General features: G+C 47.3%; 1 protein-coding gene across 5 annotated transcripts in view; it reads left to right on the forward strand.

Moving 5' to 3' along the window:
* Positions 1-27,285, forward strand: part of DIP2C (disco interacting protein 2 homolog C) — a 294,165-nt gene that overhangs the window by 229,950 nt on the left and 36,930 nt on the right. For all 5 annotated transcript variants that reach the window (XM_070801128.1, XM_070801126.1, XM_070801127.1 and 2 more), the window contains 11 exons: positions 9,310-9,449; positions 9,957-10,093; positions 11,248-11,456; positions 12,498-12,612; positions 13,083-13,284; positions 15,793-15,902; positions 17,147-17,227; positions 22,761-22,884; positions 23,350-23,471; positions 24,330-24,441; positions 24,530-24,639. In XM_070801128.1, coding sequence (XP_070657229.1) covers positions 9,310-9,449; positions 9,957-10,093; positions 11,248-11,456; positions 12,498-12,612; positions 13,083-13,284; positions 15,793-15,902; positions 17,147-17,227; positions 22,761-22,884; positions 23,350-23,471; positions 24,330-24,441; positions 24,530-24,639 — 1,462 coding nt within the window. The remainder of the gene's footprint in view (positions 1-9,309; positions 9,450-9,956; positions 10,094-11,247; positions 11,457-12,497; positions 12,613-13,082; positions 13,285-15,792; positions 15,903-17,146; positions 17,228-22,760; positions 22,885-23,349; positions 23,472-24,329; positions 24,442-24,529; positions 24,640-27,285) is intronic.

Raw genomic sequence — 27,285 nt, forward strand, 5'->3', positions numbered from 1 at the left:
AGATACGGCACCTGTAGGCAGCACACATCTGTCTGCAGTGCCTCAGAAAATGGTTTACTTTGTGCAGTAAAGTGAACAGAGCACTGGTGATGACTGGCCTCAGACAGCCAGCAAATTCCCACGTGCTGAGCTGCTCACAGAGGCAAATACGCCATTGTACTACCTGACGACCCATTTTGGTTTTGATGTGACTTGAAATCACAAACTTCATTTCCATCATACCTGGTAGGAGAGAGGTCCTAGGGGGCAGTGCAGGGTGCATTTCAAGACCAGCCAGGTGCTTGTCATGGTGTTATTTACCTTGAGTTTGTCCAAAACGTGTACATTTGAAAGAGTACTTTTCAGTCTTAGGTTGATTTTCACAGCCACCTCCTGTGATAGAAAGGGCGGAGTCACTGTGGACCAGTTAACCTATGCCTCCTCCCGCACCTGACACACCAGCCCCAGGCCTGCACCCCGTGCCCCTCCAGGCTGTATGCAGCCTATCCCTCCTGCTGCCCCTCCCCGGCTTCCCGTGTGCTCCCTGCCCGTGAGGAGTTCAGGCTAGGTCCAGGGGCATGTGGAAACTGGGGGCTGGTCTTCATCTCTTGGGTCTTGGCCACTGTGGACTCAGTTCTCCTTTCATGTGGGAAGGAGAGGTGGAGGCCAAGGAGACGTGATTTTTAGTTTAAGCCTCCACTACCGTCCTCTCTTACCCTCCACTGGAGCCACATGCACACCCCACACCTTCCACCAGCTCCAGCATCCTGTCCAGTTTGCCAGGGGACATCCAAGCCCAACACTTCTTCCACCAACTCACCGAGTTCCTGCCCTTCTGCCCTGCTGTCCCATCTGACCAGGAGCCACAAGGCCACACAGTCTGGTCATGCCCCTTCTTGGTCCCATCCTGTCTCCCTGTGGCCAGACCTCCTGGTCTCTGGTGTGCCCCTAGGGCAGCATGGCTGAGGCCTGCCCTGACCACCCCGTGCTCACGTGACTCACTGTGATGCCCTCTCAGCATTTGCTTCCTTCTCACAGGCTGGCAGATTCACTGGTGTATTATTGCTTATTCTCTGTCTCTGGCTGATGGTTGGTGTTTAGCATATATTTTGTTAATAGATGAATAAAAGAAAAATGGAAAATATGTAAAGTGAGGCATAAAAGTCACTTGCTGTACAGTTACAATGACCCTTTGTAATTCACCAGCAGCAAAGGCTGTGAAGAGTTCAGCCCTTGCCCGCATGTCTGTGTACTGGATGTATACACTCACCTAAGCAGAAAGATGTAGGTTTGCATTTTACCTGAGTGAAGTTGTGTGGGGTTTTGTTTGTTTGCTTTAATTTCACTTGACTGACTAGGTGCAGCTAACTGCATAAAGTTATAGTATCATGATCTGATGCTCTGAGAAAGCAGCATCAGCAGAAAGGCCATGTCCCTACTGCCCACACCCCCATTAGTCTGGTCCTGAGAAGGGCCGAGACAGGGGAGAGGGAGAAGGCATGGACACAGGTAGGGTGTGGGGCAGCCGCCTGGGGCTCTGGGGTGATGCTCTGATGCCAGGGAGGACCTGCATGTGCTGCATTTGAGCTGTGAGTGCTGGCTGTGCAGGGAGGGCATTGCTCTGTGACGGTGTCACACTCGGACGGCATGGCAGTGAAGTGGGTGACAGGGTCTCTGTCTCAGGGGTGAATGTAGAAGGAAAACACATGCTAAACTCTTGTTTAGAACCTGTTTCATTCACCATCCTTGTTTTTTACATGTTCATATTTAAGTTCATTTTCAAGCAAACTTGTGAAAACACATATTTTTTTGGAACATCTTCCTCTACAGGCTGTGTGACCAGTGACTAGGGGTCAGATTCCTGTTCTGTCTGGTATCCACACACATGGCTGTGTCTACAGAATGGTCTTGCTTTTGGAATATGAATCTGTCTTTTTGTGCTTTGTGCTTATTTTTTTCCCAAAACTTGAAGTGCAGTTTGCACATGTAAGAAGTGAGAGGGCAAGTTATTAAGTAAAAACAGCTTTGATCCATTCTATTCATTCAAGTTTTGAGTGGGGGCCCGGGAGGCCTAGTCATTGCTCCTGTGGATTTGGGAGTGAGGACAAACTGGACACTTTGTTAAATATTATAAAGTCAGCATGGGAAGCATTGCAGCACTCACACTTTGTCTACTACTTACTCATAGGATGATCTTTAAAAGAAAAAGTAAAAAAGTGAAAACCGAGTGATTGGCTGCCTTGCCAGTCTGTTTCTGTTGCTGAGTCCTTCATTCTCACTTGAAGGGTTGGGAGCTGATTTTTTCCTTTGTGCTGTTGTCTGAGCATTGGTGTCCTATCTGAATAACTTTCCCAGGACAGCTTGTTTTGCCCTGTGGTGAAGAAGAGATTGAACTTGCAGTAAAGAGCCGGGAGCAGGTGATTGCCCGCTTGGCTTTTGTCCATTTAAGTAGAAAATGGGACTGGGTGGTTGGCCTGTGGTCCTCAGTGAAGAAAAATTGCTGCTGTATCTCCACTGCTCAGACTTTCAGAGCCTTGGCCCTTTCTGAATATGTATCACTCTGTGATGGTCTTCTGTTCAAATGTTTGTAAATCTGCAAGCCAGCTTGTTACAGGGAAGCTGCTTGGGCAGCCAGTGGATCTGGGTGTGGAAGCCAGGAGGGCTGGCCTTGTGAGGCTGCTCTGAGTTGGTCCTGCCAGAGTGGACACCAGGTTTGGTGGCTTGGCGCCCGTGGTCATGGCCACTAAATATGTTGATGTCCCTGTTCTTGAAGGCAGCAGCAGGCCTCTCACCTACACAAAAGGGAGTGTCCTGGAAGGTTCGGGTGCGAGGAAGTCACAGTCTCCTCCGAATTCTGCTTGCAAAGGAGCAGGGAGTACCTGTGCACTGGAGAGCTGGCAGCAGGGCCCTGGCCAGTGTCTGGATGCCAGTGTGCATCCAGATGAATGTTTAGTATTTTTTTCTCTGCAGGCTAGTTGTAGAATAAAAAATACTGGAGAAGTAGGATCCATGATGCCTAAACTCAACAGGAGAACTACAAAACCAGGATAAGATGGATGCCAGTAGGTTGTTTTCTGACTGGGTTTCTCCTTGGTTGCATTTGATTGTGTCTCCCTCTAAAATATAGATGATGGAGCCCATTGTTTAACAGCTACATTGTGATAATGTTGATTGAACTAAAAAAGCTTTTTGTGACCCTTTTAAATACAAGGTATTCTTTCAGTACCATGACACTTTGGCAATTAAAAAAAAGGTGTGATATATATATATATATGTGTGTGTGTGTATACGTATGTATGTGTGTATATATATATAAAACACAGTAGTTAAGTCAATAATTCCAAAGAATGGTAAAGATACCCCTGTGCTACCATAAATATTTTCCACTTTGAAAAAGCGTCTAATTTAGTAGTTAGAAAGCTGGGCGGAAACAAAGGGCAAAGATAGTAGACGTGGAACTGTCCTTACCATGTAGCCCCCAGGTGAAACTGAAATTTGACGATTTCTGACAGAGGCAAACTAACTAGTGATCCAGACTGAAAAACAGTTAACACAGCCTATGGGGTTGAAGTGGGGGGTTTTCAGAGTTTGGAGATCTATAATCTTATTTTGGCTTCCCTGGTGGCTCAGAGGATAAAGCGTCTGCCTGCAATGCAGGAGATCCGGGTTCAATCCCTGGGTTGGGAAGATCCCCTGGAGAAGGAAATGGCAACCCACTCCAGTATTCTTGCCTGGAGAATCCCATGGACAGAGGAGCCTGGTGGTCTACAGTCCACGGGGTCACAAAGAGTCAGACACACCTGAGAGACTTCACACACAACCTTATTTTTAAAACATAAGAGATAAAAATACATTGTCATTTTATCTAAAAATTTAGCCAAAAATTTAAAACTTCTCTAACACGAAATAGTTTGGAGATGATAATCATGTAAATTAAAATGACTTAATGAGGTAGCAGTGAAGAGCAGAGTAACCATGTTATCTCATTGTCCTGATCATGTATGTTTGAGTTGATTTTACTGTATTTGGTGTTATACTGAATTGAGCACAGAAGTTTGCTTTGATGGAGACTGAGGTGCACAGAGGGAGATGCTGGGAAGTAGCCTCCCTAACCCCAGACTTGCAGGCTGTCTCCCTGCTGGTTCTGGATGATTGCTCTCTGACAGGGAAAAGTAACCAGGACAAATGAAGAACACATCTTGTAAACAATGTGTATGGTGTGATCCCTTTTCTGTCTGAGAGAAAATTAAGCCTCTGTAAGTAATAGATTTAGCAGAAAAAAAAATCTGCTAACTACATACTTACTGAATAGGTAAGAATGTGATATAGGGAGAAACGTTCCTTTGTATGTTACTCAGCTCTTAAAATGGTTTTTTAATGTGGCATGTATTGCTCTCATGGGACAAAACTACATTAGGGATAAAACTACATTAGGGACAAAACTACATGAAAATAACTCCTAATTTGGGGAGTACTATGTTTCAACCTTGTGTCTTTGTTGTCCCGGCTAGCTGAGGGCTTGGAGGATGGCATTGGCACTAAGAAGATGTAGTTACCTTGTTGAGTCCCAGCAGCGGAAGTCCTCAGAACCTTTGTTGCTGACTTGACCCCACTTACTTGGCATCACTGCATGTCTGAGCCTGGCTGGCTGTTTGCAGAGTGTTGATGTGTTCACTGCATGTGCGGGAGCTCTTTCTTTAGGCTTTGTAGAAGCATGATCAGCTCAAGGCTGATCATGTCAAGTGTGTTAGAGGCTAAAAATGGCACCACAAATAACAGTGGGTACAGACTGCCCACTGAAGGCCTTCTCCATCAGCTCCTTCCTTGCAGGGCCTCTACTTTGGCTTCAGATGGGATTTTCCCTTTTTATACCATGGTGGTGTTGGCCATTCCTAGCTGTGTGCTTTCTTAGAGTGTGAAGACAGCTCTGTGTGGTCCTGAGATTGCCAGGATGATTCCTCCTGTAATTTGTGTTCTGTGTGAGATGCATAATAAGCACACTGTTCATCTTGGAATTGAACCTGGAAGCTGACAGTTGGGTCTTTGGCACCCTCGGCCATTATTTAGTTTACTTGTTTTGATTATTAGAGTAGATGTTTTGAAATTCCTAAGAATCTTACTTATTGAGATTGGTTTTTCTGCCCTCACCTAGTTTCTCTCCTTGGACTTTTTATTTCCTGCTGCTGCTAAGTTGCTTCAGTCGTGTCCGACTCTGTGTGACCCCATAGACAGCAGCCCATGAGGCTCCCCTGTCCCTGGGATTCTCCAGGCGAGACCACTGGAGTGGGTTGCCATTTCCTTCTCCAATGCATGAAACTGAAAAATGAAAGTGAAGTCGCTCAGTCTGACTTCACTGAAAGTGAAGTCCGACTCTTAGCCACCCCATGAACTGCAGCCTACCAGGCTCCTCCATCCATGGGATTTTCCAGGCAAGAGTACTGGAGTGGGGTGTCATTGCCTTCTCCTAGGAGGGTGTTAATGGAGCAAAAAGATTACCTGACTTGGTTAATAGTCCTGGAAATACAAATTGAAACAACAATGAGAAATGCACTTTACTCACCATATTGGAAACAGTTATAGGGTTGGTGATCAATGTCAGCACAGGTGTGTGGAAACGGGTAAGGCTGAGGGCAGCTTAGCACTGAGGTGGAAGACACGGGTTCTAAAGCCATTCTGGGCATGCTGCCCGGCCAACCCCACCACCGTTGCCCTGGCGGTGCATGTCCTGTCTATGAGTGAGGAACGGTCATGCCTGTCTCATGGGCTTGTGTGAAGAAGACATTAGTTACCATACATAAAATGCTTAGAACAGCATTCTGAGTCCACTCAATGGACTGTGAGTGAAAACATAGTAATATTCATTCACTCTTGGTGGGATTGCAAAATGACACAGTCTTTTGAGAAGGTGTGTGCGTGCATGCTTAAGTCGTGTCCAACTCTTTTCAACCCCAAGGACTGTAGCACACCAGGCTCCTCTGTCCATGGAATTCTCCAGGCAAGAATATTGGAGTGGGTTGCCATTTCCTTCTCCATTTTGAGAAGGTGTTTAGGCTTTATTAAAATTTTAAATGTATATGCTCTTTGACTCCTCCATTCCCTTTCTAGGTATGTATCTTACAGAAATATTTCCAAATGCATACAAATTAAATGAAAGAAAAATGTGTTCATATTATTGAACACCATATAATAATTAAAGCAGGTTAGTTCATTGGTGTGTCCAGGACACATCCTGTGTGTGTTAACATGCACACACCCATGTGGGAAGTTCTGTGAGGTGTTTGGTGAGAACAGCAAGTTGCAGAAGAATGTGCACATGGGGTTCTGCTTCTCTTTGGTGTAAACACATTTGTATGTGCGCATATTTTATAGGCAATAAGGCCAAAAAGGCTGAAACTTCACTCTTGCCGTGAGTAGCGGCTGCCAGAGGGAGTGGGGCTGGAGGTGAGCAGAGTCTTAGCCTTCTGCCGTATGTTCTCATGCAGAGCTTGCCGTGTCCGTACAAAGGGTATGCTCATGTTACTCATACCCCTGTTTGGGGCTAGTGCACTGGGACAACCCAGAGGGATGGTATGGGGAGGGAGGAGGGAGGAGGGTTCAGGATGGGGAACACATGTATACCTGTGGCGGATTCATTTTGATATTTGGCAAAACTAATACAATTTGTAAAGTTTAAAAATAAAATAAAATTTAAAAAAAATAAAAAAGAAAATTTCATGAAAAAACTAACAGTGAACTAAAAATTGCCTAGTCTTCTAGGCCAGAGGCAGGGCAAGTGTTGGGAAAGGAGACAAAATGGTTGGGCTGGGGCTCCTCTGTGGGTCTGAATCTCCACAAGCCCTTCCACTCACACAGGCAACTAAGTTAATATTTCTGAGCCTTGGTTTTCTATTTTGTAAAATGGGATAGTAGCAATGCCTCTGCAGGTTCACGGTCATGAGTAAGTTGGTGTGTAAAGGGCTCAGGAATATCTGGCACATGAAACACCCAGTTGAGCACAGCTCGCACTCCCTCCATGACACAGCAGGTCCTGCGGAAAGCTGGGGGGACACACAACCAGGATCGCAGGTGTGTGAGCAAGCGAGCAGCAAGGCCAAGCACTGTGCCTGGGAGTTAGGGTGCTTCTGTGCTGCCGCCTTGGATGTATTTTGCAAAGCTGCCAAGAATGTCTGACTTGCAGGGACTCTGTTAAATATAATATATAGCATAGATTACAGTAAAGCAGAGTTAGTGCTGTTGGTTTACATTTAGGTGAGTGAACTCAGTCTTCCCATAACTAGCATTTTACAGACATAATTGAAAAATTCCTGTAATAAATGCAGTTCATGATTAAGTGGATCTCGTAACTAAGACAGACTGTATACACTGCTGGGTCGTGAAAGAACTTCTCCCTCCCTGCTTCTTGGTCACAACATATCAGTTCTTAAATCTTCCCATACTTGGGATATGTCTTGGCTGGTTCAGCGTTTTGCTTTCATGTGGATTTTTAAAATAAAAACAGGCGTACCTATAAATTTTATTAAGAATGTTCATTTGCTTGGGCTTTTATAACAGTTCACAGCTCTGGGGTCTTAGTGTCTGAGGTTAAGTTGTTGGCAGGGTTGGCTCTGTCTGGAGCTCTAAGGGGAATCTGTTCTGGGCATCTCTCCAGCTTCTGGTGGTGCCAGCAACCCTGGCTTATAGACCTATAACCCTTTACTAACTATTTATATTCTGCAAAGACCCTGTTTCCCAATAAAGTCACGTTCTGGATACAGGGGGTTAGCACAGGAACATGTCTTCTGAAGGGAACACAGTTCGGCCCACGGCAGGTGCTCAGGCTGACGATTCTGACTCTCAACATGGGGTCTTGACTGAGGATGAGGGTGAGGGAGTCCTGGCCCCCTTAGGGTTTCTGCGAGGCTCCTCTTTCATTTTACAATTTTACTGGGGCCTTTGGAAAAGATACAGCCAGATCAATATCAGTTCCACTGTTTGGGGCTCATTTCCAGGTGGTTTCGTGTGGGTCTTATTATTTGGGCAACTTTGCTTTTGTATTCTTTAGTGCTTCTCTTCTTGATTGTTACAGATGGAATAGTTTGGTTTTCAGACTGTTACTTTTTTTTGATTGAAATGCAATTGATATATATGCTTTTTTTTTAAATATACCAATAATTTAATTCAAATACCCATTATTGCAAATTTTAGCTTTTGTTTCCCTATTTATGTTTTTTAGTTTCATTATAAACCTTCATGAAATACTTTAAAGCCATATGGCAGACTGCTATCTGTAGTTTGTATTTTAGGTCCTAAAACACCTTAGGCGTTTGTATTGGGTTGGCCAAAAAGATCGTTTGGCTTTTTCCAGCAATCTTATAGAAAAAATATTTGGGAAATTAGAGAAACAAACGTGATGCTTACCTAAATTATATTCTCTCACTTTGCTCACATTGAAGAATCTTTCGTTTTCAGGGATAAAATCCATGATCTTGTAAATGTTTTGTTTATTCACTTGATCTAGTCAGCAGACATTTTTTACTGGACACGACTCCAAGGGTGGGGGTTCAGCAGTGACCAGAGGAAAGCCCCTGCCCTCATGGAAGAGGCCTGGGTGGATGGTTAGAAGGTACCTGTTGTGGAGGACACCATGGAGGTGCTGTTAGTGGGGTGATGAGCCACCCCGGGGGACAGTGAAGGACAGGCCATGAGGCACCCTGCTGGAGGCGAGGAGGAGGCCTGGGCCCCAGGGAAGTGGGTGGGCATGGAGGGCGAGCCCTACCAGATGCCGAGTGGAAGCAATGAGGACTCAAGTGGGGGTGAGCTGGGGCGGCGGTAGCAGACCCCGGATGTGTGAAGCTGTACCTTCCCTAGCTGCCGAGCACTTGATAGCTGGTCTCTCATCCACATAATTGCCAGTTCTTACAACTGAGAGTGTGCATACTCAGCATACGTCTGACCTGGAGGCCACATTCACAGTCTGGCATTTCTGCTCACTGCTGTCATTCTCCTTCCTGGAGACTTGAGTTTCCCTTCTGAGCCATTTTCAAACCTAGGAGATCCGACCTCGCAAGGAGAAAGAGTAAGTTGGAGGAGTTGGTTGGTGTCTAGTGGACACATGTAAGGGGAAGGCAGGGAGACAAGGGAGCCCTGTGGGATCCCCATGCTTCTCAGGAGTCTAGCAGTTTTTAGGAGCAGACCTCAGTGTGTCCTGAGCAGAGAACACAGGGCATGTGACAGCTGTGTCTGCCCTTAGGGCCCGAAGGAGAAGCCTTGGTGTGCAGGTGGCATGTGGACACGCGTGTCTGTGTTCAGACAGCTGACGTGCTTCTAATCAGACTCAACCTGTCCTCATAGGCCCACCGATGACAGCAACCAGCCCCCGGGCCGTGGCGTCCTCTCCATGCATGGGCTGACCTATGGGGTCATCCGAGTGGACTCAGAGGAAAAGCTGTCTGTACTCACCGTGCAAGATGTCGGCCTCGTGATGCCTGGAGGTGAGGGTGGGTGTGGGTGCAGAGCCACAGACTGGAGAACTAGCACCCCCCAGCCTTTCCTGCAGGGCCCGCCTTGATGGGGAGTCTGAGACAAAGATGGAGCTTCCCATGGGACAGGGAGGCTTTCTGTTCAGACAGGCTCAAGAGACTGGAGCAGGTGTGCCGTGCTCATTGGTTTCAGGGCTCAGACCGTCCTGGAGGCCGTGTGCACTGGCTGACGACACACGCCATGTGGTCTTTTCTCAGTGTCATCCTCATGTCTGCATGGTGTGTAAATCCCATTTACACCCTAAGCTTACAGCAGTGCACAGCTATGAAATGTTGTTTTACCGCAACAAGAAAATCACAGCTTGCTTCAGGGACTGTGAGGGCCTGTTCTCTTTCACTTGTGGTTTTGCTGCAGATGCTACTTCTTTTTGTGTTCTTTTTTGTACCCATTCATTTCTCCTCTCCAGCTCCCTGCAACTCCCTTTCTAAAGTAACCTGTGCTTGCTGTTTTGCATTCAGCCATCATGTGTTCAGTGAAGCCTGATGGGGTTCCCCAGCTGTGCAGGACAGACGAAGTCGGGGAGCTCTGCGTGTGCGCGGTGGCCACGGGCATGTCCTACTATGGCCTCTCGGGTATGACCAAGAACACCTTCGAGGTAGGTGGCAGGTGAGCCCCATCAGACAGCTTTTGCCAGGTGTGTGGAATAGATGTAAAAGGAGATGGTGATTTCTCAATAGAACATGTTCATGGTAATTAAAATGGTTGTACTTTCTCCTGCCATTTTCTATAGCTTTTAATAAATTTGGCTTAGCAACCTTGTTTTCACCTCATAACCAGAGCTGAGAAAGAGCAAGTACAGTTTATCTAGAGGCAGCCTTTTTCTCATTGCCATTCTCACCCATCTAGAAAGAGCAGCAGCTGATGGGTGGGGGCTGGGGAGCGCGCAGCCCTGCCGAGGCGGAGAGCAGCGGCCTCCTCGGGGACTGTCCGCCTCGACCAAGCATTCGCACTGCACAGCTGCCTCCACCACACAAGCGTGTGTCCGTGCTGTGTGCACATGGTGTGGCGTGCAGTTAGCATACACAAATGCACACTGCCTGGTAGACCCAACATTCTCAGAATTCTTACCATTTCACCAAGTGTGCTGACCTTAGGAGGAGCACACTTTGACTAAGTTGTATGTTAGCAAATATGAGTTGATTGGGGATAAATTTTTTAAAGGCTATAAATAGAACTTTGGATGCGAACACATATGATGTGGCTTGTACAGGCAGATCCGTTGGGTCAGGATTCAGGTTTCTAAGTGCCCTTGAAACTGAGCCAGACACAGTCTAAATAAAACCTATCTTCTTTTCTGTGTGGCTTATGTGTTCAAACTAGGGGTCGAGTTTGAACTCGTGGTGGGGCTGCTCCCTCTGTATTTTTGAGTGTGTTTCCCGTAAGGAAGACAGCAGTGTAATGAACAGGAATCATTTTACTACTGACAGATGTTATTTAAAGTGCACCTTGCTTCTCCACTTAACCATTTTTATGCTGTGGTTTTATAAGTAGAAGAATGAATTAATGTTCGTTAGACTGTGGCAGGCCTCTTCAGAGGGCCCTGCGTGTGGGCCAGGGACGAGTTGTGGGAATGGGAATGGGGATGGGGGAGGGGTGTGCAGCCTGGCACTCACGGCAGCTGTGCAGACCTGGACTTCTCCCACCAGGGCCAGGTGAAGAGACCCAGTGGAGGGAAGCAGGAGCAGTGGGTTCCGTGGAGGAGGGCGGAGGTTGGGCTCCAGCAGGCACTCAAGAGTTCATTGTCCCCAGGTGTTCCCGGTGACGAGCTCAGGGGCCCCGGTCAGTGAGTACCCCTTCGTGAGGACGGGCTTGCTTGGCTTCGTTGGCCCTGGAGGGCTTGTGTTCGTGGTGGGCAAGATGGACGGGCTTATGGTGGTCAGCGGGCGCAGACACAACGCTGATGACATCGTGGCCACAGCACTGGCTGTGGAACCCATGAAGTTCGTCTACAGGGGAAGGTGGGTGTGCTCTGTGGTTGGTATGGTTCTCCACAGGCTACACTTTTTATATAAAACTGCAGAAAATTGCTTAAACTAATGGGACTCTGTGTCCTCCTCTGTACATTGAAGCCCCTGAACTCTGTGACTTCTAAGATTCTGTGCAGTTCTTAATGTCCAATTTTATGAAAATTTTCTGAGCCCAATAAATGTATCTTCACTAAATTCTCCAAGTTAAAGAATAATGTCCATTTGAAAAGCATGTTTTTATTTATTTATTTTTGAAAAGCATATTTTTAATTAGTAAACTACACAAAAGAACCAAGCATTTATCTTGCTGTAGTTCATTCACCCAAAGGTAACAAATGAGCCATAAACTGCCTGGAAACTGCCTCACGTGGGTTCCTTCTGGGTGGTGTCCCTGACCCCTGCTTGGCACACAGCCAATGATGGATCACTGACCATGGCTCCTAAGGTTTTGCTGATTTGGAGGAAGTCAGCTGCTCTGGGTTTCGCCCTGTGTAGCTTAGCTGACAGGAGCAGGAAGACGCAGAGCTTTGGGTTGGGTGTAACCCAGCCACCTTTGTGCACAGGACCCCCCAGAGGGCCAGTCTGTGCTTCTCCTGAGAGAATCTGGGCTAGCAGAAAATCATCAACTCCCCAATGGCAAAGTTCTGCTCATTGGGAGAATATTGCTTTGCAGGTACAAACTCAAGATGCAAACTGCAGGGCCCAGTAAGTTTCAGCAGTTTTGGTACCTGCACAGCTCCTGCCTGTCCTGAGGCTTGAGGCCCATTGCCCAAGCTGCAGCAGGCTGCTTCTACAAGAAGTATGGCAGTCGTCCTCCACCTGCCCCCTGGCTTTGTCAGACTTCTCCCCTGTGCTTTTGTGGGTGAGCGCCTGGGAGTTGGAAGCTGCAGTTTTCCTTTCTTGGGGAGTAGTTGGTGCTGAGAACTCCTGAGCTCTGTGGTCATAGTAGCTGTGAAGCCCTTCATGGCAGGGCCAGTCCTCTGTGAGCATCTCCAGCATGTGCTCACTACCATGTCCTATCTGTATCCACAGAATAGCCGTGTTTTCAGTGACTGTCCTGCACGACGAAAGGATTGTGATTGTGGCTGAGCAGAGGCCAGACTCCACGGAAGAGGACAGCTTCCAGTGGATGAGCAGGGTGCTGCAGGTAGCTCGCGCCTGCCCTGAGCCCCCTCCCTGCTCACGTCATTTTCCCTGTGCCATTGAGTGCTCTGCTTATCCCTCCTTCTGACCACAGACTCATCAGCTACTGAACCTGGGCTCGCCTCCCGGGGCGGGGTGGGGAGCTAAACAGACCCGGCCTAGGGGTCAGAGGTGTGCAGAGCTGCTCCCATTCGCTCGTGGAGTTCACAGCAGGAGTTCTTGTTATGACCCTGAGAGCGTGCTTTTTTCCTCCCAGTGTCCACTGTCGTGTGTGTGGTGTTCCACACGTGTTCCGTGACCTGTGTGTTCTGCTTGGGTTGGCGACCTGCCCTCCTGACCTCAGTGTCTCCATGATGGGAGCTTTGCGAGTGCTGCATGTACTTCTGCGTGGTGTGCTCTGCACAGTCTGAGTATTTGCTCCTTGTCTGTTCACTATACCTGCTTCACACGGTTCTTTCTCTTTTGGCTTTCCAGGCAATCGACAGTATACATCAAGTTGGGGTTTATTGTCTGGCCTTGGTTCCAGCAAACACCCTCCCCAAAACTCCACTCGGGGGCATCCATTTGTCCGAAACAAAGCAGCTCTTCCTGGAGGGCTCACTTCACCCCTGCAATGTCCTCATGTGTCCCCACACGTGCGTTACAAACCTGCCTAAGCCTCGGCAGAAGCAACCAGGTACGTCTGAAGGGCTGTGAGGGCCTGAGGTGGTCCTGGGTCTGGGCAAGGGCCACACAGACCCCATTCTCAGCCTTCGTCTTCTCCAGTCTCTGGTTATACACTCTGGCAGGTCAGCCTCCTCCTGAGCACTGTCTTGCTGCCACATATGGGAAGAAGGTAGTGGAGTCCAGGCCCAGGGTGAGGGCCACAGGGGAAGGAGAGGTGCTGGTAGTTACCCGAGCCCAGCCTCCCTGGCAGGTGTCAGACGTCCTTGAGGACTCTGGCAAAGCACCTCTCAGGGTCACTGCTCCTTCCTATAGACATTAGAATAAAGCCTGCAAACCTGTTCCATAACTTGCAGCCCTTGGAGCCTGTGAGGAGTTCTGCAGCTTCGTTTGTGGTGTCCTCATGATGCTGAACATTTGTCTGCTGCTTTGTAGTTTAGGGAAAGTGAAAGTTGCTCAGTTGTGTCCGACTCTTTGCAACCCCGTGGGCTATATAGTCCGTGGAATTCTCCAGGCCAGAATACTGGAGTGGATAGCCTTTCCCTTCTCCAAGGGATCTTCCCAACCCAGGGGTCGAACCCAGGTCTCCTGGATTGCAGGCAGATTCTTTACCAGCTGAGCCACAAGGGAAGCCCAAGAATACTGGAGTGGGTAGCCTATCTCTTCTCCAGCGGATCTTCCCATCCCAGAAATCAAACCGGGGTCTCCTGCATTGCAGGCAGATTATTTACCAACTGAGCTATCAGGGAACATGTAATTATAAACCATCTGACTTGGTCCTCCTAGCAACGATTATGCTCTTTAAGGTGGCACCCAGTTACCAATGAAGAGGAATTTATTGCAAGAATGTGGTGCTAGTATAGTGATGAAAAGCCCCCAGCCCCCAGCCTTGACGTGCAAACAGACCAGGGGGGTGGCTGGGCGAGCCCAAGGGGTGTTAGAATGACGAGTAGCAGGCCTGGCACAAGCTGCCCACGCCTCCACACATTGCTGGTATTAACCTGACTCATCCTCTTGGAGTCTTAAGGAGTGGGCGTTCTTGTCTCCATTTTATAAGGAAATGAGATCATGCCACAGAGAGGTTCAGGAACTAACCCAAGGCTGTAGGGCCAGAGTATTGGAGAGACAGACCCAGGCCTGATGCTCTTTGCTCCACTGATGAAGCATGGCGGGGCAGAGATCACAACAAGTCAGCTAGAGATAGTTGACGGGCCATGGGTATAGCGCAGTGGCGGTAGACATAGGAACCAGGCCACCTCCAGAAGCGAGCTTGATGCAGTGAGAGTGAGCAGTCTCTCCAGATTCAGGTGAGGACACCAGTGCTGCAGGAGGAACGGGGTCACCCACTGGCTGACCACCACGCTCTGCCAGCAGAGTAGCCTGTGGGGCTGGGCTGGGACTCCCATGGTAGAGCTTATATCCTCCTTGAAAGAGCACACAAGGCCTCAGCTCTCACTGCTTTTCGGGCACCTTAGGTTGGCATTTACCAGTAATCTTTCTCTAAAGTTTTCTAGTATTCTCAGATTCCTTATTAATGTTCTTCCTCTCTTTTTTTCCTCTTACCTCCATTTTGTTGTTTCGACCCCTGTTTGTGGTATGGAGGGTAGAGTTTATTTCCCAGTGAAGCACCCACTTCTTCACATCCTGTGGGCACTGGCTTCGGGTGGCCAGCCAAGAAAGACATGGGGCACAGCCCTTCATGAGCATGAGAAATGGATGGGGAAAAAGCCTGGCATGTTTTTACTGAATGGACAAGAGTTTCTGGGCTCCCCAGGGAGGCTTCACTCACTGATCCTCCCTCTCCCTCCTCTAACCCTGTTCATTCCTGGACACCTTGACCTGGTGTCCTGGCCTCCAGTGGGCCCAGGTGCTGGGACACAGTTGGTAGCCAGAGTTCACGACAGATGCTTAGGATGAAGGATCGCTGGTAAATGCATGACCACCTCAGGGCTGTAGTACTCAGATGTCGCCGGATGACTGGGAACTCTGGACAGGGAAGTGTGACCCCATGAGTGGGCTCTGAGAACCGGCTGGTCACCTGCCTCTCGGGCACTGAGTAGTGCCAGGGCATCCACACCACTCTGAAGCAACGCAGACGGCACAGCTTCATGTAACTGGCAGTTTTAAGGAAGGATGCTCTAATGGTATCTGGTGCCTCTCATCTGTTCTTGTTAAATAATGAAGGTTATGTGGCTCTCTATCATCAAAAAGCTAGTTTTTTCCAGCAAAATACTGAATGCCCTTCACCAGCGAACAAAGGCAGTGGCCTGGGAGGGTGCTTAGGGGAGATGCTGAAAGCTTTATTTCTGTGCCCCCTCACTTGAAGTTTGCTCCTGTTTGTCTTTGTTTTCATGGTAGTGACTTACTTGAAACCCTGTTCTAATCAGGCTTTTCAAAGTCACATCTTTGAAAGGAAATCAGAGTAAGCTCCTTCCTGAATTGGGAAGTCATATTTTCAGGAACTTCGCTCGTGTCCTACCTCATGTATCTCCCTCATGTGCGTGCTGCTGCTGCTTTGCAGAGATCGGCCCTGCCTCTGTGATGGTGGGGAACCTGGTGTCTGGGAAGAGGATCGCACAGGCCAGTGGCAGAGACTTGGGCCAGATAGAAGACAATGACCAGGCCCGGAAGGTGAGAGCTTGCCCGGTTCCTCTCCACTCCTGCCCAGATGCTGTGTCACAGGTGTTACCGACTCCCACTTGCCTTCTCTGCCAGCCCAGTGTTAGCATTGATGGCCTTTCTTCCTGTCTCCCTGCAAGACCCTCCTGTAATCTTGTAAGGAAAGCGTGTTTGCTGGGGTGCAGTGTTTTAGGACTCCTCACGTGGCACAGAAATGGGTAGGTGATGCAGCCCATGACCAGCAGGCCTGAAGCCAGCATCTGCAGTCCCTATCCTGTCTTGGTGTTCCCTGCACACTTGTTCCTGGTTATCCACCAGCCCTGATTGTACACTCACACTGCCTCACGGCCACCTTATAGTGAGGTTTCAGTCTTTGGATCTTTGCAGTTCAAGGAAGTGTCAATTCAAAACCCAGGTTTAAAAGCCAGACATTCTTAAAGCAGCATTGGGAGTTGTAGGAGGAATATTTGGGCCCCACTCCACATAAGCACTAGAGACACAGTTTGTCCCACGCAGCTGCAAGTCCCTGTTATAGCATTCAGCTGGAGAACTCTGGTGATTTCACCAAAAGGTGGTCCCACTCTGTGGGCTCCAAGGAAATATGACAAAATCAGCCATTTAAGATGTTGCCAGTCTGGTAACATGTAGTAACATGTTCAAAGAAAGTACTTGATGAGCATGTTCCACACCTCACACTGCATTTCTATCATAAAATGGATTAAATGTGGCAATTGCTGTGTCGGTGTCATGAAACAGGGCTGTCCTTGTTACTGCAGACATGTTAGTGGGTACATGTGATCTGTGTGATCTCAGGGCTGTTGCGTGCCTTCAGAGTTGACCACTGTAAACACAGCAAATTTAAGAGAGCCCATTTTTGAAACAGGGTAGATCTGAGTCTATCATTGCAGCCCCCAGAAATCATTGTTAAAACTTGTGGAAGCCCCAGGAGAAGGGATGTTTCTGTGTCGACTACTCTGTCTATAAGGGGAATGGCATCTTCCCATCCTTGGGCAGATTTCAGAGGCCTTCCCTCGTGGTGGCATGGCCCCAGCCCTCCAATTGCTGGGTCTGAATCATGCACAGTGAATTCCAGTCACTGCCAGGAAAGCATTGTAAATGCCTGCTTATCCTGTTGATTATATTTGTCAGAGATTATCCTCTCCCGACTTAAGGCACTGACAGACCCTACTGTTAGATGCTGAGGCCAGCCCAAATGCCCAGGATGGTCTGGACCTAACAGCTGTGCTCTGTTTCAGTTCCTGTTCCTCTCGGAGGTCCTGCAGTGGAGGGCGCAGACCACCCCTGACCACGTGCTGTACACGCTGCTCAACTGTAGGGTGAGGCCCCACCCGTGTACCCTGGTGTTGCCTGTGTGCGCGCCATGATTTCATGCTGCTGTTCCATACTCTCCACTCAAAGCTTTCTCCGTCTTACCTGAATCCTTTTGTTTGTTTGTTGCTATTTTGATTGAGACCTTTTACCTAAGAAAGGTCACTTTTTAATACAAGGGTTTGAGTGTGTGCATGCGTGTGCGTGCGTGTGTGTGTGTGTACATGTGCTTAGTCGCTTGGTTGTGTCTGACTCTCTGCAACCCTTTGGACTATAGCCCTCCAGGCTCCTCTCTCCATGGGATTGTTCAGGCAAGAATACTGGAGTGAGTTGCCATTTCCTCCTCCAGGGGATCTTCCCAACTCAGGGATCGAACCCATGTCTCCTATGTCTTCTGCATTGCAGGCAGATTGTTTACCTGCTGAGCCATCAGTTGTATATATACACACATACATTTATATATGTATATACTTATGTACTTATATATATACACACACACATATATATAGCATGTGTGTATGTATACACATATACTTGTGTATGTATATATTTTAGCAATATTTTTGCAGTATCTCCCCCTAAATGAGTGGAGAATGTCTACAATAGAGAACAGTTGTGGATCTGAGAGGTATTTATGTTTCTTTTTATTATTTAACTACCTTTTTTTTTTTTTTTTTTTGGTAAAAAGTCATGTTTTAGTTATAGGCTTTCATTCTTAGGAGTGAAAATAATTTTTGTAATTAAGGTTCACATTTACATTTCTCATTAGAAAAGTAAGTCATCAGATTGTGCTCCATAATAGTACTTAAGAGTAAGGCCTTAAATGCACAAGCAAATAGTACTGACAATGAGCAGTAAATGCAGAAGTCTTAAAATACACCTGTTTTTGTTTACTCTGGAAATAAAGCCTGAAAACTAGATTTAGTTAGGTCTTCTTGACTAGTGTGGATGCTTGCAACTTTAAGACATTATAGCTCTTCAGAGATGCAAAATATCACAATCTTTGTGCACAAAGGTGCCTCTTGTCACTTAGAGCAATCAGTTAAGGACAGTGAAAGGAAATGCCAACTATGTAAGTCCCTCCCTAAATCTGTAAGTTGGACATCCAGCTGCAGACCAGTTTCGCAGTGATTTAGTTTGTAGAAGTACCTCTGGTCCTCCTCTGACTCCGCTCATCTTGACCCTGCATGCTGAGCTGACCTCAGCAGTTCTTGTTCACTGTGTCTGTTCAGACCGACCCCAGGAAGAGCCTTAGAAAGCCCTCCCGCTCCCCAGCTTCTGTGAGGAACGCTTGCTGTCCCTGCCGTTTGGTGCCTACACTTGGACCCTCTTCGTAGGATTACCTCTCTTGGCTCAGGGCCCATCGGTGCACATGGGGCATGAGCCCAGGGATACGGTTACCAGGAGCCTTGTGTCTGATCTGAAGCCAGCCTGCCTGCTGCATTCATCTTTCTCCCTTGGCTCTGCCTCAGCCTGTAAACACAGATAAGGCTGCTTTTCTGGCACTGGTGCCTGGTTGTGTCCCAGTTACTCTGTAATCATTGCTTCTGACTTTCTTTGTCCTCTGCCCTGGCATTTCTCCTGGAGACTGTTGGTGACTCCTTTTTTTCTGCAGCATCTCTTGTGGTGTCTGGTGGTTCCCAGCAGCACCTCCAGAGGGGCCACTGGAGCTGGAGCCTTATCCAGCCTGGCTTCAGCTTCGGGAGGAACTCCTCTTCGGAGCCCCTTCCCTGAGCTCCCTGAGGGTGACCCTTCCAGAGCTCTGGGTGAGAGGAAGTTTCATTGCTGTCACAGACACAAAGATTCAGAAATGATTTGGTTGTATTGGTAGACTGTAGTCCGGTCAGCAGGAAGAAACAGCTGGTCCAGCTACATATCACTTGGGGGCTGGCAGTGTGCTGGACAGGTCAACTGTGTCCCCATTCCCAGATCCTGAGTTCACAGTCCTTTGCTGTGGCCAGACACGAGGTCATTGGGGAAATGTGTTCACCAGAAATGAGTCATATTCTCGAAGGGGTGAGTTGTGGAGGTCAAGCCCATGTGTAATCTTACTTCAGGTCAGCGTGGGGACAGCATGGCCCACGGTAGTAGCCTTCCTTCAGACAGGAGGCCTTCCTTCCTTCTGTCTCCCAGGCCTTCTGATGTGGCAGCAGCTACATCCACAGAGCTGGATGGGTCAGCAGGGAGTTGGTGCCTGCGCTCATCCCCATCCTCCCAGAGCCCTGTGCGCACTCAGCATAGGTGTTCAATCTGAGCCGCAGGTCAGGAGCATCCTCTCCATGGCGGTCACAGTGGAATTTCCATTCACCCAGCCTTCTAGCTCAGCACCATCCAGTAGAAATCAGCATAAGCCAAATGCACAGTTTAATATTTTCTGAAAGCAAAATTTTGAAAAGGTGAGAAGAAACAGCTAAAATTCATTCTATTAATATGTTTTGCTCAATATCCCCAAATATTGTCCTTCCAATGTGGGGCCTCAGGCCGCTTCCAGGCATCCTCCATTCCGGATGGCCCCTCAGTTGTTGCAGGTCCCAGCTGCGTCGTGCCACCTGTTTACTGCCCACAGCACTCATTTGTATGCCCTCCTCCACGGCATCATAGTCCATAGTGTCGGAGCTGTTGTGCTAGGCTTGTAGGCAGAAGTGAGGATTCATTTCACTGCAAATGGGGAAGGACTTATGTTCTTGGAACTTACATACAAAGAGCATCTGTTACTTTTTAAAGAGAAACACCAGCCAACGCTTTTAACTTTTTTTACATTTTAAAATGTGAATCATTTTTGGCTTTTTCTTCATTCCTGAGTATGTTTTTACTTGTCATTATTTAATTTAATGTAAAACTTTGCAGTTGTGCCATGTTTACAGTTACCCACACTGAAATCGTTGTCTTCAGAGTAGCAACTGGGTGGTGGATCATCCTGCATTGCCGTTTTGTTATGATACCAGCCAAAACCTCTTTCACAGAAAGTCAGCCCTAATTTTCTGTGATGTACCTTTTCCTAGAACCTTCTTATGCGGTGGGTTTCTGTACTGAAAACCCACCTTTTTCCATGAATGTTGATGAGGATGCCAGCTAACCACTGACCTGAAGATAAATGGCGTTTTATTTTTTGTCACAGTGAGCGCTTTGGAAAATGAAATGCGTGATTGAAAACTAGCTTTTCTCCTGAGGTGAAGGGCCCCATGGCAAGTGATGTTGCATGGTGTGGGGCTGGCCAAAGCCTGTGTCCTGTGATACTCTTTCAATGTTGAGCCTGCAGGCAGAGACCTGGGCAGGGGGAGGCTGTGTTGGGCGTATTGGCACCAGCTTGCCACGAGGGGCCCCAGGTCTGATGTAAACCCTGTGGGTGAGAAAGGGTATTTTGAAGCAGTGGCGAAGATTGCTGAAGGACAGAATGCAAGTAAATCTCACCATTTTGAAGCATCTGGAGATGGATGTTCTCAGAACCAGTGTCAGAGCGTTCAGCTACTCGTGACTCATCGGTGCTTCTTGCGTCTTATAGGCTTTGTTATGTGACCGGAAAGCTGATACTGATAGGGGATCAGCACTGGCTCTTTGGATAACTCAAAGAAGAGCAGTTGAAAGAGTTTTAACAGCTCAATCCCCGAATGCTCGCTTCTTAAGATAAGACCTGCTATGGACCAGCACAGGCAGCAGGGTGGTGGTGGGAGTCCCCAGTTGGTACTGCCGCCCCACCAGCAACTCAACTGGTCCCTGGCCACAGCCAGGAGTGCAGTGATGGCATTCCTCCAGGACAGCTGGCATGCAAGCATGGGGGCTCATGGTGGGGGGTTGGGGGTGGTGGTGTGGGCCTCACCTCGGTGTGCTGGGGGCTGGTGCCCCATCTTCACTTTGAAGAGCTCGCAGGACTGTTGGGTGAAGAGGGATATGTTTTGGTTCATGTGCACACATGTGTTGCACAGGAGTGATTGCTCAGAGGACTGGTCCAGCTGCAAAGGCACCAGTTCTCAGATTTCAGCTGGATCCCAGACACCAGCCTCGTAGGTCTTTCTGTGTTTACCCGGCTTTGCCACATTCTGCTCTCTGGCTCTTCCACTTTCTGTGTCTTTTTCTGTTTATTTTTTAACTTTCCTCACAAGGAAGATGATTAAGGAAAATATTTGGGATGAGTAAGTTCAATTCAGAGAATGGTAAGCATAGCCCCACTGTGGGGGAGGCTGGTCTCAGCAGGAAGGGGCCTGAGTCTGCCTGGCAGCTGTCTGGATGGCCCCCCTTTTCCACCGGCCTATATGCCCCAGGCCATCAATGATCTCGTGAGTGTTTTGGGCAAATGCTGGCCGCTGGTATATATATCCTTTTAGGGTTCACATCTCACTGGATCCCACACACCCCGTGCAGATGTTCTGCTTGGGTGGCATTTCTAGTGTCTCTTCACACACTTCAAGTCACCAGGTCACCCATATCCTTTAACGGCCCCAAAGATTGTGGTCTCTCCTGTCCACGTTTCTCCTCCCACACACCAGCTGCTCTCACCACCTCCCTGTGGACAGTCTTCTTCATGTCACTGTCCTTGGAAACTCCCCACCTCAACAGATGCATCAGGCTCCTGGTGCCCACCATCCTGTGTCCAGCTGCAGGGTCTTCCTCACCCAACACTCCTGTCAAGTTTGCACTTAGTGTAAGGAGAGGTCCTTCTCCCGTTCATCCCTTTTAAGTCGTAATTGATGATACAGCAGTTTTTAAATAGCTGTAGACAGTGATCTCCTCTTACCTGGGAATATGTGCAAATAAAAAGTGAATCCTCAAGGGAAACTTTTTTGGATAAGTTGTATGTTTATAATTTATAGTTTATTCTTGCTTTTATAAATAAAGAGTAAATGTCATGTATTTTGATATCTCTTAGTACCTGTTTTGCTACTGATTTTCATCCTCAGTGTTTTTTAAGGTACTTTTCAATCCAAATGTGTTTATTTGTTCCCGCGTATTTAAAAGTCTACATTACGCGTATTTAAAAGTCTACATTAAATGAATTTGACAATTCCCATTTTTCCTTTTGTTTGTTTGTTTTTTTTTTTGGATGGTTGCTTTTCTGGGAGTTGGTTTGTTTGTTTTCTGACCTCCTTGACTTTTGATGTAGTCTTTTTTAAAAACAGTTTCAATTAGTCCTATTTTTCATAGTTCAGATCCTCCAGATTTATGATTAATTTCTTATTGCCCACGACAATTACACATAAGTCCCCAAATTACTAGATTGATTTTGTTTTATACTTTTAGCTGTTTTTTCATGTCCAGTAATTGTTTTTTAAATGTTTCTTGTTAATGCAGATGTATCTGGAGTCAGCTTTGGTGTTGTACTTCCTAGCTACTGGGGAGGAGAGGAGAGCAGAATGCCAGTGGTGGGTGGTCTTTTGAGGGGGTAACGAAAATGTTTTGAAGCCGGCTGTGGTGGGGGTCACACAACTCTGCAGATACATCCACTTAATTGTACATTTTAAATCAGTGAGTTGTATGGTATACAAAAGGCATCTCAAAGCTGTGATATTAAAAAACATCATACCCATTTGTTCTTGTGATACTCAGGGCACAATAGCAAACTCGCTGACGTGTGTCCAGCTGCACAAGCGGGCTGAGAAGATAGCCGTGATGCTGATGGAGAGGGGACACCTGCAGGACGGGGACCACGTCGCCCTGGTCTACCCACCAGGTAAGAAACGGGGTTGTACAGACCAGCCCGTGCCTGAGGGACCCATCGGTGCTCGATGGCCTTGCTGTATTACCACCAAAATGGGCCCCGACCCCGGCCTGGCTCACAGGGTGGACTGCGTGCTGCGTGCTGTATGACTGATGATAGGGGCACAGACAAATTGGTATTTCAGAGACTTTTGTATCAAACTTTATTAGCTATCTGAGGCAGTTCATTTAATCAGTAGTTAAATACTTGACCACTGAGTGGATAATCAGGAAGTTGAGTTTAAAGACTCCTTAGAGGGATGACAGCAGTGAAGCCTCTGGGCTGCGTTGGCTTCCTGTGCCTGAGAGAACGGGGCTGCTGGGGGGCTGTCCCTGAAGTCTGACAGACATGTGGGGGCGGCCCCGTGCCTGCCTGGCTGCTCCAGGTTGGTTGTCCTGCTGCTGAGTCTCACTGAAGACTGCTCCTCTCTCTGTGCAGGGATAGATCTCATCGCTGCATTCTATGGCTGCCTGTATGCAGGCTGCGTGCCCATCACCGTCCGTCCCCCACACCCACAGAACATCGCCACCACGCTGCCCACCGTGAAGATGATCGTGGAGGTAATGGCTGCCTGCAGGGTCTGGCCCGAGTGCTGGGCTTATAAACTACAGAGCCTGGGCTCCGGGGCTGGTGTGGGTGACTGTAGTCCCAGCGGTGGAGGGGGTCCAGCCTCTTTGTTCTAGGAGCTTGCTGTTTTGTTCTGGAATCAAGATAGCAACTTGTGCGTAGAGTTAGGGGCTAGAGAGCAGTTTTGCCACAATGCGTGGGAATCAAATTCACTCCCTAGAGAGGGCACCTCTCTGGACACTGGGCAATTCCCCACCAGCCCAAGGAACAAACCAAGAGGAGTGGGAAAGTCAGACATTTTAACGTTTCTTTCCTCAAGACTGAAAAGCAGCCTGTTCCTTCTTGAAAGTATAGTTTGTTTTAACTTTTTTTATTTTTATTTTTGTCTGGTGAAGTTTAAGAGGATTAGGGTAAGTTTTTCCCCTTAGAGGAGGAACCCCAAGGGGCATCACAAATAAATACTTGTTTGTAGTTGTGTCAGAGGACCTTCAGGGTTGTCACTGTGGCAGTAAGTGCTGAGGCTGTGTGTGGAGAGTGAGCATTTCTGGAGGATGGGGAGGGTGTGGTGAGAGTGGGTAGTTTGGGTGGTGCTTTCTGAGGTGACGGCCACACAGTTGACACCACTCAGCTCTAGTAATTGCCAGGGCCTCAGTCCGCACGAGCTCTGCTCATGTGGTCTGTGGTCAGATTCCCAGTCACATGGACCTCCGTTGGCCCTGAATGAGGCGGCTGTGCACGCAGCCTACCCTGGAGCTACACAGCTTCCACGTGGTACACAGCTGGCACGCAAGCAGGCATAGTCCCCTGTCCTTTACCCTCTTCCTCTCCGTGCCTTGTTCTCTGACCCTCAGGTGAGCCGTTCTGCCTGTCTGATGACAACACAACTGATCTGTAAATTGTTACGGTCCAGGGAGGCAGCTGCGGCGGTGGATGTCAGGGCCTGGCCCCCTATACTAGACACAGGTTGGTTCTCAAACTCACCAAAAATGTCTGTTTGCTCATCTGCTTTTCCACTAAGTCAGAGATGCTAACAGCTTGTTTTCCTCTCCAGATGATTTGCCAAAGAAGCGGCCTGCCCAGATCTACAAACCTTCCAACCCAGACACTCTAGCTTATCTTGATTTCAGTGTGTCCACAACCGGGATGCTAGCTGGAGTGAAGGTGAGAAACAATCTGAGCAGTGTGCAGTTAGCAGGCCATAGAGTGATGCTTAATTTTCATTCTTATGTGTATAGGGCTCTGGTGGGGCCTGGCATCGAAACACGGAGAGAGGTATATGCATACGTGTGTGTTCTGGTCAAGCTATAAAATGCGTGACCATTTCAGTAGTTAGCTAGGCTGACTGATTCTTTCCAAATGTTCAAACAGTGTTTTTGTGTATAACCACAGCTTCACCAGCCCCTAATAAAGAAACTGCCTATGTTTTCCTTTCTTGCTGGTTCTCAGATCCCAGTATTCTATTATAAAACTGTGTGCACAGGAGTTCCTTGCATTTTTAACACAGGTCTCATTGTAACAGGCCAGAACGCTGCTTGTTGCTGTTGCTTTTTCCCATCAAAAAAAGGAACTAGTACGTGTGTCACCTGAGTTAGGACTCTCCTAGGTTAGGCAGGGTCCTCATCAAGATACCGTTGAGTTCTCTAGCCTCAGGAAGCCCTGCACCTATTATTCGTCTGATTGCTGAGCTTGCATAATTTTCAGTTCTCTTGCTTAATTTTTTTTTCCAATTTTGTATTTGTAGTAAAATACATGTAACACACACTTACCACTTAACCAATTCAAGTGTGTGGTTCAGTGGTATTAAATTCATTCACAGTTCTGTGCTGCTCTCAGCAGCACTCACCTCCATAACTCATCTTCTAAACTGAGACTCGCCTCTACCTGCCAGCTTTCTGTCTCTGCAATTTTGACTGTTCTAGTACCTTGTTTGCAGTCCATGGGGTCGCTAAGAGTCGGACACAACTGAGCAACTTCACTTTCACTTTTCACTTTCATGCATTGAAGAAGGAAATGGCAATCCACTCCAGTATTCTTGCCTGGAGGAATCTCAGGGATAGGGGAGCCTGGTGGACTGTTGTCTTTGGGGTCGCACAGAGTCGGACACAACTGAAGCGACTTAGCAGCAGCAGCAGTACCATGTTTACGTAGAATCATACAATATATGTCTTCTTGTGTCTGACTTATTTCACTTAGCATAGTTTCTTCAAGGTTCATCCATGTTGAAGTATATATCAAAATTCCTTTTTAAGGTTGCGTTAAGATTTCACTGTATGTATTTACCACATTTTGCTTATCCATTCATTTTTCAATGGATACTTGAGTTGCTTTCACATTTTAGCTATTGTGAATCATGCTGCATTGAGCATGGGGTGTATAAATATCTCTCTGAAACATGGCCTTTAACTCTTTAAAATATGTATCCAGGAGTTGAATTGTTGGGTCAAAGGGTAATTTTACTTTTATTTGGGAGGGAATTGCCGTACTCTTTTCTGCAGTAACTGTCCCACTTTACCTTCTCACCAGTGATGCACAAAGTTTCCAGTTTCTGTACATTCTTGCCAACACTTGGAATTTATTTTCTGTTGGTTTTTCTCTTTTGAATGTCTTCTTTTTCTGTGGCTGAGCCTCATGGCTTGTAGGATCTTGGTTCCCTGACCAGCGATTGAACCTGGGCCATGGCAGTGAAAGTCTGGAACCCTGATGATTAAATCACAAGGGAACTCCCTGGGCATTTCCTTTTTGTTTGTTTGTTTGTTTGAAGTGGCCTTCCTAATGTATGTGAGGTAGATCACACTGTAATTTTGATTTGCATTTCTCTGAGGATTAATGATACTGAGCACCTTTTGGTGTGTATTCTTTGGAGAAATGTTTATTCAACTCCTTTGCTGACTTTGAATTGATAGTTTTCTTATTGGTGTTGAGTTTTAGAAGTTCTCTGATACCCTTATCAGTTACATGGTCTGCAGATATTCTCTCCCATTCTTTGAGTTGCCCTTTTACTCTATGTAAGTGTTAGTTGCTCAGTCGTGCCCAACTCTTTGCGACCCCATGAACTGCAGCCCACCAGGCTCCTCTGTCCATGGGATTTTCCAGGTAAGGATACTGGAGTGGGTTGCCATTTCCTTTTCCAAGGGATCTTCCCAACCCAGGGACTGAACTCTGGTCTCCTATATTACAGGCAGATTCTTTACCAACTGAGCTACAAGGGAAGCCTCTTTTACTCTATGGATAGTGCCTTTTGATGCAGAAAATTGTTTAGTTTTCATGAAGTCTAATTTTGTCTGTTTTTTTTTTTTAACCAGTGCCTTTGGTGTCCTATCCAAGAAAGCATTTCCAAATCCAGTGTAGTAAACTTTTGTCCCACGTCCCATGTTTTCTTCTACAAGTTGTATGTTTTAGGTCTTAAATTTAGAACTTTGATCCATTTTCTGTTAATTTTGTTTATGGTATTAGGTTAAGAGTGTAGCTTAATTCTTTTGCATGTGGATATCCAGTTTTCCAAGCACCATTTGTTGAAAGGACTGTCCTTTCATTGGATGGTCTTGGCATTCTTATCAAAAATACATTTGATCACCCCCACTTAGTTAGCATCATGCTCGAGAGTGAGAGGTTGAAAGATTTCCAGAGAAAAGGCAAGATTTCCTCTAAGATCAGGAAGCCACTCTTGTTCAGTATAGTGTTGGAAGTCCTAAGCAGAGAAATTAGGCAAGAAAAAGAAATACAAGGCATCTCAGTTGGGAAAGGAAGAATTAAAATTGTCACTATTTGCAGATGACATGATGCTTTGTATAGAAAACACTAAAAACT

The sequence above is a fragment of the Bos indicus genome, chromosome 13, assembly GCF_029378745.1.
Source record: "Bos indicus isolate NIAB-ARS_2022 breed Sahiwal x Tharparkar chromosome 13, NIAB-ARS_B.indTharparkar_mat_pri_1.0, whole genome shotgun sequence".
Classification (NCBI taxonomy): domain Eukaryota; kingdom Metazoa; phylum Chordata; class Mammalia; order Artiodactyla; family Bovidae; genus Bos; species Bos indicus.